Source organism: Procambarus clarkii, chromosome 87 (genome assembly GCF_040958095.1).
Source record: "Procambarus clarkii isolate CNS0578487 chromosome 87, FALCON_Pclarkii_2.0, whole genome shotgun sequence".
Taxonomy (NCBI): domain Eukaryota; kingdom Metazoa; phylum Arthropoda; class Malacostraca; order Decapoda; family Cambaridae; genus Procambarus; species Procambarus clarkii.
The window spans coordinates 6,138,668-6,150,986 of NC_091236.1; the positions used below are offsets into that span (position 1 = coordinate 6,138,668).

At 40.6% G+C, this 12,319-nt stretch overlaps 1 protein-coding gene across 1 annotated transcript in view; it reads left to right on the forward strand.

The window, feature by feature from the left end:
* Window positions 1–1,773: 1,773 nt before the first annotated feature.
* LOC123747011 (integrin beta-PS) overlaps window positions 1,774–12,319 on the forward strand; it is a 46,329-nt gene continuing 35,783 nt past the window's right edge. The window contains 2 exon segments of the mRNA XM_069317350.1: window positions 1,774–1,927; window positions 9,990–10,201. Coding sequence (XP_069173451.1) covers window positions 10,016–10,201 — 186 coding nt within the window. The 5' untranslated portion in view covers window positions 1,774–1,927; window positions 9,990–10,015.

The following is a 12,319-nucleotide window of genomic DNA, read 5'->3' on the forward strand; positions in this document are numbered from 1 at the left end:
TGCGTCTGCAAACTCTTTGAATGCATGGTCATTGTCCGTCTGATGTGGCTCTTAGAACACTTCCACCACCTCTTCCCTTCTCAATTTGTTTTTGCAAGTGCCACAGCACTACTGATTTCTTTGTGAACTTGGTCTATATTCGTACGGCTTTTGCTGCGAAGACTTCTATTGTTGTTGTATTTTTTATACCTGGAAAAGACATATGACACCATCTGGAGGTACCATATTCTGTCCCAAGTCCGTTCTTTTATCCTTCGTGGTAATCTCCCTCTCTTCCTCCAACTCTTCCTGCCTATTCGTTCCTTTAGAGTGAGGCTTGGTACCACTCTCTCTGCCTCTTTTTCAGCAATACGAAGGTGTACCCCAAGGTAGTGTTGTGAGCATTACTCTTTTTTCCTGGTTGCTCTGAATGGTCTTATTTCTTCCCATCCTTCTGACATTTTCTATGGCCTCTTATGTTGACGATCTTATTCTCTGCTGTCGAGGTGATGATTCGAAAATCCTTCAACAGCGGCTTCAACTTGTGATTGATGCCGTAACGTCTTGGGCCACTAATCATGGCTTCAAGTTCTGTACCACTAAAACTTGTGCTATGACTTTTACTCGGAAGCAGGTCGTTTGCCGTCTCCCTCTGTCGCTATATGGTCAGAGATTCTTTTACCCCTTTTGTACAGAGATTCTTCTAAGCTTTTCGGGCTAATCTTTGACACTCGATTGTCTTGGTTGCCCCATATCTCTTACCTCCGAGTTGAATGCTCTAAGGCCCTTAACTTATTTAAGGTCTTGTCTCATACTTCTTGGGGAGCTGATAGGCGTATGTTCCTCTCCTTGCATTCCTCTCTCGTTCTGTCTAAACTTGATTATGGTTGTCCTGCTTACTCGTCTGCTTCTCCTTCTACCCTTCGCCGTTTTGACGCTCTGAGCCATACTGGGTTACACCTCAGCTCTGGTGCCTTTCGTTCCACTTCTACCCTCAGCCTGTATGTTGAAACTGGCATCCTGTCTACAGGATCGCCATGATCACTACTGTCTTCGCTACCTTGCACGGTCCTTACAACACCCTCTCGCTTATGTCGTGCCTTGACATTTTACCCCTCTTGTGGTTCCTGTTCCCCTTCACCACCTATCTCTTTCTGTAAGATTGTCTCACTTACAAGATGCTCTTTAGGTTCGTATTACTAATATTTCCCCTCATGTCGTTCCGTCTTTGCCCCTGTGGAGGGTGCCCCTTCCTAAATTTTGTAAAACCTTGACCCGTGTAACTAAAGCTTTTACCCCTCCTACGGACGTCTGGCGGGCCGGCTGGCCTGGCTGGTCAAGCCGGCCATGTGGCTGTCTTGGCTGGCCAGATCTGCCAGCCATCCGTCTGGCTATTATATAGTTCAGAGCAAGGCTTCGGATACCATAATGTTGAAGTTTAAGTAAGAGATAATTATGGTTTACAGTATCAAATGCTTTTCTCCGGTCAACGAAGAGGCCAATTAGGAACTCATTTTTGTCAAGGGCTGTGTAGATTATATTAAAATAATGGCATCATTGGTAAACGGATAATTATATAAACGGATCGGATCATTTAAACGGTAAACGGATCATTGGTAAACGGATTATAATAAAATAATGGCATCATTTTGGGAACGGAAGCCAAACTGGCAGGGACTTAATATGTTGAATTTTACAAAGTAGGAATAAAGCTGTTTGTAAGTTATCACTTTATTTTAATTAAAGATATTTGTTTAAATCAACTATCTTGCTAAAGTTTAAGAAGGAGTGAGAGGGAGTGTGGGAGGGAGGCAGGAAACAGGTGTAGTGTGGTAACGCTGAGCTCCAGGATATGTTGACTGCTTGATAAGGTTAGTGAGGAGGTAGAGTGTCCAAGAGGCTGACGCCGCGCGCACTGCTGCAGGGAAGCTATAACTCTACGTCCCCGGTAAGTTACTTAAGCTTATACCTTAATGTAGCACATTTTTCTCTATCTGTTTAGTACTGAAGGTTATATATTACCTACTTAAAATTATCTGCTAGATTAAGGACCTGCCCGAAACGCTGCGCGTACTAGTGGCTTTACAAGAATGTAAATACTGTACTATCCAATGTATTCTCACAAACCCAATGTACCTTCTTGTATATATATAAATAAATAAATAAATAAGACACGAAACTTTTCAGTGCCAGTAGTCTTCAGGAATGACGTTGGGTCGACTCTTGTGAACACATTATCAACGCGAACAATATAACATTAGATTAAAAGTGGATTATATACTGTTCAAGACCTGCATGATTTTATATTTTGTCATGGAGCCCGTACCCATCGTGTGGTGGAGGCTGATAGCTTAATCAAATATATGTTTCATGAAGTGGACTTGATATATTGCGCTATTGTTTAAGAAAAGCATTTTACTTTTATGATAAACTAGTCAGCTTTAATTTGCCTTAAATTTATGATAAAATGACAGTAGTCATGATAATATTTCAGTAATGCAAGCATAATAGCGCTACGGTACTTGGTCCTGGGTCTTCGATTCATAATCCAAGGACCCGGGTTCAATCCCCAGGTAGGACAGAAACGGTTGGGCGTGTTACCTGACGCCAGGCTGTAAAATAGGCACCCGTGAATTTTTTTGAGATTTGAGATATATACAAGAGTTGTTACATTCTTGTACAGCCACTAGTACGCATAGCGTTTCGGGCAAGTCCTTAATCCTATGGTCCCTGGAATACGATCCCCTGCCGCGAAGAATCGTTTTTTCATCCAAGTACACATTTTACTGTTGCGTTAAACAGAGGCTACAGTTAAGGATTTGCGCCCAGTAAATCCTCCCCGGCCAGGATACGAACCCATGACATAGCGCTCGCGGAACGCCAGGCGAGTGTCTTACCACTACACCACGGAGACTGTGGTGTAGTGTAATTAGGCAACTATTGTGGGTTGCAGCCTGGTGAAGGTCAGTACAGGTATATTAAGGGTCCCAGTAGTAGAGTCGGGTTCGTTCTCGACGTACAATCGAGAATCTCCGGTGGGACAGAAATAGTTGGACGCATTTCCTTTCACCTAATGCACCTGTTTACCTAACAGTAAGTAGGTGGTGCTAAGGAGTTAGTCAGCTTGTTGTCGGGTTGCATTCTGGGTGGGTCTGTAATTCGACTATCGGAGAGGGGGAGGACCTCGATATAAGCCTAACGTGTATGAATACACTCAGGCTGCCTGTCCCCCCGACACAATATAGTTGGCCTAGGGTGGAGGGGGGGGGGACTTGGATAAGTCGAATTGAAATTGAAATAGAAATAAGTTTATTGAGGTAAAATACACACAAAGGGATGAGGTAGCTCAAGCTATTCTCACCCCGTTCAGTACATCATGTTAAAATATACATAGACACACATCACAAACAATAAACATATTACCAAACATTCTGAGAGATAAACATACATTTCCTAAGGATAAGTCAAAGTATGGGCTTCCTGTCCCCGACAATTAGTATTATAAGCAAGTAAAAGCCTCGCAGACTGCAAGCTTAGTGTGTGAGTTATCTACAGGTGGTAAACTTGGGATACCTGCTAGGATTTTGTGCAATGTCTTCAGGAATAAATACATGGGTGTTATAACACTAATAGCAGAGTTATCTATATTTTTTCCACGTTCGTTTACTTAGCGATGTGTATGTGAAAAATTTTCGTGGCAATTAACGTTCATACTGAGGGGGTATCAATCAAATGGAAAATATAAACTGAGCTGTAACACAGGGGGTCTGTTACGGGCTCACCATAACCCGTGCTACTTGAAACTTTTTGTTCCAAGTAACTGAATTTAAAGCAACAACTTACTAGTCTGGTAAATAGCTGAGGCTATATCAACTATAATTTTAAGAGCAGATTAAACAACAAGCAGTTGGAAAGGCGAAACCAAGGAGCTGTAGCTCGGTCTTACAAACTCTGTTTAGAATAGAGCGAGTTTACTGATTAATTTTCAACGTTACCCCAGCATGGTTTGACTGTGAGGTCGACACATCCTCTGGTGAGGCGGGCGTGAGTGCCGGAGACCAGCCAGGATTATGGCGTCCACTGGCAACTGTGTGTCCTACCCCCCCTTTACTCCCCCTTCCCTCTCTCTCCCCCCCCCCCCCCCTCTCTCTCTCTCTCTCTCTCTCTCTCTCTCTCTCTCTCTCTCTCTCTCTCTCTCTCTCTCTCTCTCTCTCTCTCTCTCTCTCTCTCTCTCTCTCTCTCTCTCTCTCTCTCTCTCTCTCTCTCTCTCTCTCTCTCTCTCTCTCTCTCTCTCTCTCTCTCTCTCTCTCTCTCTCTCTCTCTCTCATACTCTCTCTCTCTCTCATACTCTCTCTCTCTCTCATACTCTCTCTCTCTCTCATACTCTCTCTCTCTCTCTCATACTCTCTCTCTCTCTCATACTCTCTCTCTCTCTCATACTCTCTCTCTCTCTCATACTCTCTCTCTCTCATACTCTCTCTCTCTCATACTCTCTCTCTCTCTCTCTCTCTCTCTCTCATACTCTCTCTCTCGCTGTTCACATTTTGTGATAAAACGTGTGAGTGCACAATTCCTGTTGTTTATATAGTAATGATTCAACAGGAAATGTGGTAGTCATCTAAATTATCACGAAAAAAGCGTTGCCAATGCATTACTACACATTTCCTTTGCATGACTTGATTACATATACACAGGAGTTTTTTCATTGTTTGGTTCAGAAAAGGGGTTATCAAATTATCATTAATGCTAAGCATAATGATTTGTTTGACCACTTTAACCCTTTGGTTGCACTGAATAACAGTGTTCAACGCCATATACAAATCAGTCAAAGGCGTGACTACCTTAGTTCACGTTTCTAAAAAAAAATCCAAATTATGTAAAGTACAACCATTACTCAGATATTATAATTAGGCGCCTGAATCCTGTTAATGCTGCAAACTGCTGGCAACGGAATCAAATGTCACCCATATAAGCATGGAATACAAGTAAATAACGTTGTAGTTGGCCTACTGACCCATACGAGGCACGTCCTGTTTAGATTATAGGACGAAAGATTGTAAATATATTCAAACAGCAACTGACCATTGGATCCAAACTAGGCTATTTGTACCACCATAAGCTTTCTATTAATGTAAATTGTATTTTTTTTTAAAGGAATATGCAGTTTTACACAGAATTATATACTTTGGCAACCTGTTCCATATTTTATATTCGAATAAAGAAAAGTATTTTGCTTCGCTTGACTGAAAACAGTTACCTTAAATGTGTTTCGAGTGATGTTACACTGCAAATTTAAAGTTTTTTTTAAGCTAAGTCAAAGTTGTTATGAACTTTCATAATCTTAAATACTTATATAAGATCACCTCTTATTTGTTCTACTTTCAACATCAATTATATTTACTCCTTTTAAACGACTTCGTGTGATTTATTTTTAAGTTTTGGTATCATTTGTCTTGGACTAAAATTATGTGTAATATTCAAGTATAAGAGGTGCTGGTGCACTGAACAATGACGACGAATTTCTCCTTCCAAAATTCGATAGAGCTCTAAATAAATTTATTCAGAGCTCTAGTTTTAATTGAGAGCTTTAGTTTCTAGTATCACGGCACTCTGTGGTCAGCCCGTCCTCCAAAAATGAGGTGGTAAATAAGAAGACAAATAAGTGCAATTATGTACTATTCATATCAGGAATTGTACTTATTTTCACTTAGTATTAAATCGTACTGTCAAATATATTGTGAATATTTGAGTTTACCTGAAAAACTGAATAGAAAACCACAACCTCACCTAACCGTCTTAGCTTTTGAAGATAATAATTTTACTGCTTCTTAATTACAATTAGTACTTAACCTATAGCTATATTGATATTACAGTTTTATAAAACTAATAAAACAAAACTAAAATATTTCAATAAATTGTAAAGTAACTCGGGATGTTTTAAAATTTTGTATAAAATCTATATTGTTTAATAAACCTGAAAAAGAAATTCCTAATATTTAAAACTTGTGTATTGCAAATTGAAGTTGAAAATTTCATCCTAACATTCTGAGTGTCTTTACAGAAAACGAGGAGAATTAAATCGGGGGAGGGGGTTGGGTAAATGTAACAGCCCCATAAGTGTAATTATGCACTGTTTATGACAGTAAGAAAATGTACTTATTACACTTAGCATTAAATCGTACTGTCAATTCGGAGGATGGGTTGCAGCGGTAGAGCTCTTAAGTTTTAAATCTTACTAGATAGGGTACCCAGCTGTGCCCGGGTCTCTCTTTCGCTCCATTTCTCTTCCTAAACGTTAGAAACGCTACGGAAATCACATTCCCGATTTCAGACATTATTAAAATTTCAGTTCAAGTTCAAGTATGTTTATTGAGACAAGAAAAAAAATACATCTCAAAGGGAAAGAGTAGCTTAGGCTATTTCTACCCCACCTCTACTTCAAGTCCCTCAAGGGGCGCACAAATTCAGTGAGTACAAATGCACAAATCACAATACAGTATAAGAATCCCATTTAACATGGCAGGTTAATATAGTAAGCACAGCATATAAGTGTTACACTTTTGGGGCAAAATGCTCGTAGCTCGTAAGTATCTTGTCATACCATTATCACACATCCAAACAATTTGATATGGTACACTACTTATTTCCTTATTTCTGTAGTTATCAATAAATTGACACTCTAATACATAATGTTCTAAGGTGTGGGCGTGCGGCATACTACATAATTATCACTCCTTATCTTTTTTACTGACATCAACACCGTATTGCCAGATATATTTGTATCCTAATCTTAATTTTATGTAAATTGAATTCTTCCAAGTAGACTTTCCTCTACCATAAGTGATGGACGAATTTGTATTTATTATTGAATAATTCTTAAGTGTGTTACTACTGTCCACCATTGCCATTCTCTTTATCATTTCTTCACCCTCTTGGATCATCTTAATTCTTATTTTTATTTGCTTCAAGGTTATCTGACATACAACATCAACAAGAATTTTTTCCGTGGCTCTCTTCGCTATCTCATCAACTACCTCATTCAACAGTATTCCCACATGTGAAGGGATCCACATGAATCTTACTTTATACCCATTTTTTTCTACTTTCTTAACATTCTCTCTACACTCAATCACAATATTCTGATAAACTGCACGTCTGCTATTTAAAGACTCTAACGCTCCTCTAGTGTCAATAAGGAAACAGGCATTTTTACCACATTTAACTACTTCCTGTAATATTTTACCTATTTTTGCGTTTGTTGTTTTATCAGCTGTATACGAATTTATTGGCGACATGTTTAAAGCGTAAGACGGTGTTAAGCACGGACGCAGATATAAAGTCTTCTGACAATGAACCCCAGTGGTTGAATTTCCGTTGTTTCCTTATCGTTAGAGGATGTGAGGCTACGCGTGACGGTGTTTACCTCCTGTCATCCGCTGGCCTCTCACCCCCGCTTGTGGTAGGCTCTACACTGTGGTAGGCTCTACACCCTGTGGTAGGCTCTACACCCTGAGGTAGGCTCTACACCCTGTGGTAGGCTCTACACTGTGGATAATTGATGATGGATTGATGATAATCTTGCATGAGTCATCCTCCCAGGGAGGTAACCTCTCTACAGGCAGGAGCTCACGGGCTTGCTCAAGCAGGTGAAGTTCTTCCAGGTAGCAAACTGATCTGTGATGCCATTTTTTGCTTCTCCTGTTTTCCCCTAAAAGTAGCACAGAACTCAGTTTTTTCTTAGCAATATCATTGTAATGGGGATCTCTGGTTCTCCTAATTTCAAGCTTAGCATTCAGCTCCTTAATTTTGCTTTTAACACTGGGAAGGGACAACTCCTCTCGTAGATTAGACGTTTTGGCAGTTCTTGGAACTCCAGGAATGATTGTCATGGCTTCATTTTGAATGCTTTCAAGCTTTTCATATCGCTTTGGGAGTAGGTGCACAGAACTGGCGTGGCATAGCCTATGACGGAGCGCACATAGGCTGTGTACATCATTTTAAGCACGGCAATAGAGACTCCATATACATTCCAGGTCATAGCTTTCAGTCGCCTGAGTCGACTTTTGCATGTTCCTATGAGTTGATTGAGCTCCTCTTTCTTCCCCTTGTTAGAGCCGACAGTGACGCCAAGGTACCGATAGTGGTCAACTCATTCAAGTGTTACACCATTAATTTGCAGTTCTTCATTTTCTCCCCGCTTGTGATGGGAGTATGCCTTCGTCTTGTTTATGGAGAGAGTGAAACTAAGCTCGATACATTTCTTTCCAAGGAGTTCAATGGACTGTTTAATTTTTCCTAAGGTGGGAGCTTGTATTTGGACATCATCTGCATATCCCACTTGTTCTGTTCCTTCCGGAAAATCAATATTTGCAATGGCGTTCATAAGTACATTGAAAGGGTTTGGGGTTTAAGACTCCGCCTTGGGGGGTCCCGAGTTCCATATTCATTGTTCAGGAGACTGCTCCATTGAAGCAGACCTTGGCTTTCCTTCCTGGGATGTAGTTTTCAACCCATTTCATGAGTCTTCCCTTGACACCCATGCATGAAAGCTCGTCCAGGATCGCAATCCCCTGCGCTTTGTCGAAGGCTCCTTTGATGTCGATAAATACAGAGTACCTAGCATCCGTGAACATCTTTAAGAGAGAACTAGATAATTTTCTCCAAGGAGTGCTGGACCAACCGGGATGTGGTGGATATGTGGCCCTGCGGGCCGCTGCAAGCAACAGCCTAGTGGACTAAACTCTCACAAGTCAAGCCTGGCCTCGGGCCGGGCTTGGGGAGTAGAAGAACTTCCAGAACCCCATCAACCAGGTATCAAGCGCTCACCAACGCCATCTATGTAAACAGAAGAAAGGATGCTTTCTTCAGCTTGTCATGTAGCGTCGGTATTTTACAAATCTAGGGAGCTACATAGTCTTCTCCAGCTTGGTGCTTTCTTTGATAATTACTTATTTTACAAATCTAATTATCGTTAAAGGCGACATCCCCAGATAATTGAGTTCACCTCTGTCAATCATCACACACAAAGACAAGACATATTAGTGTCTTTATATAATTTACATTGTATTCCTATAACTACTCCACTGTATTATGTTTCAAATGAATGCATTTTATGTAAATAAAAATTATTAATATGTTTCTGTTGATTATGTCTTTCAGAGATCTTTCTTCCGTCTTGTGAGCTGTTGAAAAGTTCCAGTATTAGACTTGTATAAACGGGACAGATTCTGTATAGTATAATTGATAATTCAGTGGTAGGCTATTGAAATTCCTTATGAATACCTCTTGCACATATCCATTCGAGTATCAGTTGTTATCAAGGACCTGCAATTCAATTTCTTTTTTTTATTATACACCCCATACCCATCCCGTGGGCGGTGGTGTAAAGGATTACAGAGGCACATAATCGGTTCAGGAACTGAACCCTCTAGTTCGTCTGCCTCACTCTACAGAGTTACCCGTCAACATGCTTCAAATTGAAACCGTGTGAAATAGGGTGTTTACAGGTGTTAACAATTCAGTTGTTTGTTCGTGTAATCACCTGTGTAAAAAAAATACTTTGTACTGGTCATGCCATTTACTAAATAACATTAAAACAAATTTCTTTGCTAGTTTCGGTAGTTACCTGTTAGTGTAGAGTGTAGACTGGACATGTGAAAGCCGGCATTACTTTCCAATTCTTTTTTGTATCCAAAAATGGCCGCTTGTCACATTATTAAAATTAAGCATATAGTTTTGCTCGAAAACTTCATTGACCATTATATAGTATTTTCTATCATACATACAAAAAATATATCACGAATGTACCTGCAGTAGATTTTAAAGTCCATGTTAATGAAGACCCTCTCTTCAATGCACAAATTCACAAATAACACATCTGGGGAAGGGGATTGACAGATGTACAGTGGGAGCATAACAACACAAACTTGTGCTCCCTTCTCTACACTGCAAATATACAACCTCACACAGATATCTTCGTAATCTCACTCAGATCCTACTGTCTTTTTCAGAAGTGGGACGTCGATAAGATCAAAGGATGAGGCTTCGAGGGACATTGTTGTGGGTGGTGGTGGTGGGCGTTGTGTGGGTGGTGGTGGGCGTGGTGACGGCCCAGCAGCAGCAGCAGCAGCAGCAGCAGCAGGAGGTAGAGAAGTGCCACGCTCAGAGGAAATGTGTTGATTGTATCCAGACACCTGACTGTATGTGGTGCTCTAAGCTTAAGGTAAGTGGTGCCATGATCACATGAATTAATTATACCGTGCGTGGTGACTGGGGGATGTATTCTATTCATATTATTTATATATTCATACAAGGTGTTATGAATTATGTAAGTAAAGATTTTGGTTATTAATTTATTATGGTAAATTATTGCACATATATATATATAATGGTAGCATGGAGATTTAAATGGGGCATGTGATACGATGTTCGGGTTATGTGGTCAGGGTTTTTTTTTGCAGGGATATTCCTGCGCGGGCCCTAAGCTCTTGGCTGGCCCACTAAGTGTTGCTTGTTTCTGTTTTACTTGGGCGGAGTATGAGTATTTATGACTCGTATGGTCGCTTCAGTAAGATTTTGTCCCATGTGTTTAACAACTTGTTCTGCTCTGTTGAATCTAAGTCGAAATCTTAATGGATTTGTAACTGTGCACTGTGTTAGATAATGTTCCAGTGGTCTGTTGTGGCTGTAACTGTGCAGTGTGTTAGATAATGTTCCAGTGGTCTGTTGTGGCTGTAACTGTGCACTGTGTTAGATAATGTTCCAGTGGTCTGTTGTGGCTGTAACTGTGCACTGTGTTAGATAATGTTCCAGTGGTCTGTTGTGGCTGTAACTGTGCACTGTGTTAGATAATGTTCCAGTGGTCTGTTGGGCACTTCTCCACAGTGCTGACATTTCCTCTCATCTTCCGGAACCTGTAAGCCTATTTCCCATGCACATTGGTATCCAAGCCTGATGCGATGTAAGTGCACTTCTGTTGCTCTACTCCTCCCTGTCATCAAACATAAGTGGTTCGTAGTTGGTTGAATTCTTGTATCAACCCGCAGATCCTGATGTTGCACCTGCTGTGTTGTGGTCACTGTACATCTTTTGCATTGCTCTGTTTCCTATTATTTTCTTAATCTGTGATAGACTCTGTGGTATATAAATGTCTACATTCCTTCTCTTAGTTGCAAGTTTTGCAGCTTCGTCTGCAATGTCTTTTCCTATTATTCCTACATGACTTGGCACCCAGTTGATAAGTACCCGTCGGCCTTGTCGTTTGATTGTTTGCATTAATGATATGACATTTGTAATCAGATGGATGTTATCACGTATGTGTTCTTGTTGCAAGGTTTCAATGGCAGTTCTCGAATCTGTATGTATGATAACATGTTGTCGGTGTTCAGCAAGAGCATGTTCCAAAGCCTTTTGAATGGTTAGCATGTCTGTTTGTAAAGTCGAACACCCACTTGAGAGTCTCCAACTGTTTACAGAGTTTCCTGCTTTAACTGCAGCTCCGGTTTCTTGTCCCTGCTGGTCTACTGATCCATCTGTGAAGTAAGTGAAGCTGTCGGATGCCAAGTTTGCTTCTATATGCATCTGTGTAATATTACGCAGCAGATGAGGATTCGTCTGGCTCTTTTTTCCTTCAACAATAATCTTAAAGTCTGCTGGCGGAAATTCCCAAGGGGCTTGCATAACAAAGTCTACACGTATTTCGTCGACACCCCTTTCAGTGATTGTGTTTGTTATATCGAATGTATTGATGGTGTTTATCACACAATGGGTCCACCTGTCGCTATTGGAGGCTCTTCTGGCCAGAGTTAGTGCTCCAGTGATTATATCTTTAAGAGAACTGTTTCTAGGTCTAGTCAATATCTTGGTCAGTATTCTCACAGCAATCCCTTTTACCCTTATTTCAATCGACGTTAGCTTGATTTTTATTCTTAGGTTCAGTATTTTAGTCCATCAGGGAGCCTCAGTTATGACTCGCATTGCATCATTTTGAATAACCTCAAAGTTTGCCCACTGACCAGGAGAAAGACTGAGTAAGGCAGGCACAGGCAAAATATTGGTCGGCTAATCATATGATTAAAATGATAATCATTATTATATATGATTGTTATATCTATTTGGTAGTCACAATTACTGTTAAGTTTCCCACTGGTGGGAAGACTGTTAGGCTTATCAAATTATCCCCTAGGCCATCGTTGACTTCCACAAGGTGCAACCTGCAATAATTGTGACTCCCAGGTACCTATTTGCTGCTAGATGCACAGCAGCTAATTATACCATTACCACTGCTACTACTAACAATAACATGCTAATTAGTTACTGCGGCTACTACAGTGGGCTTTGT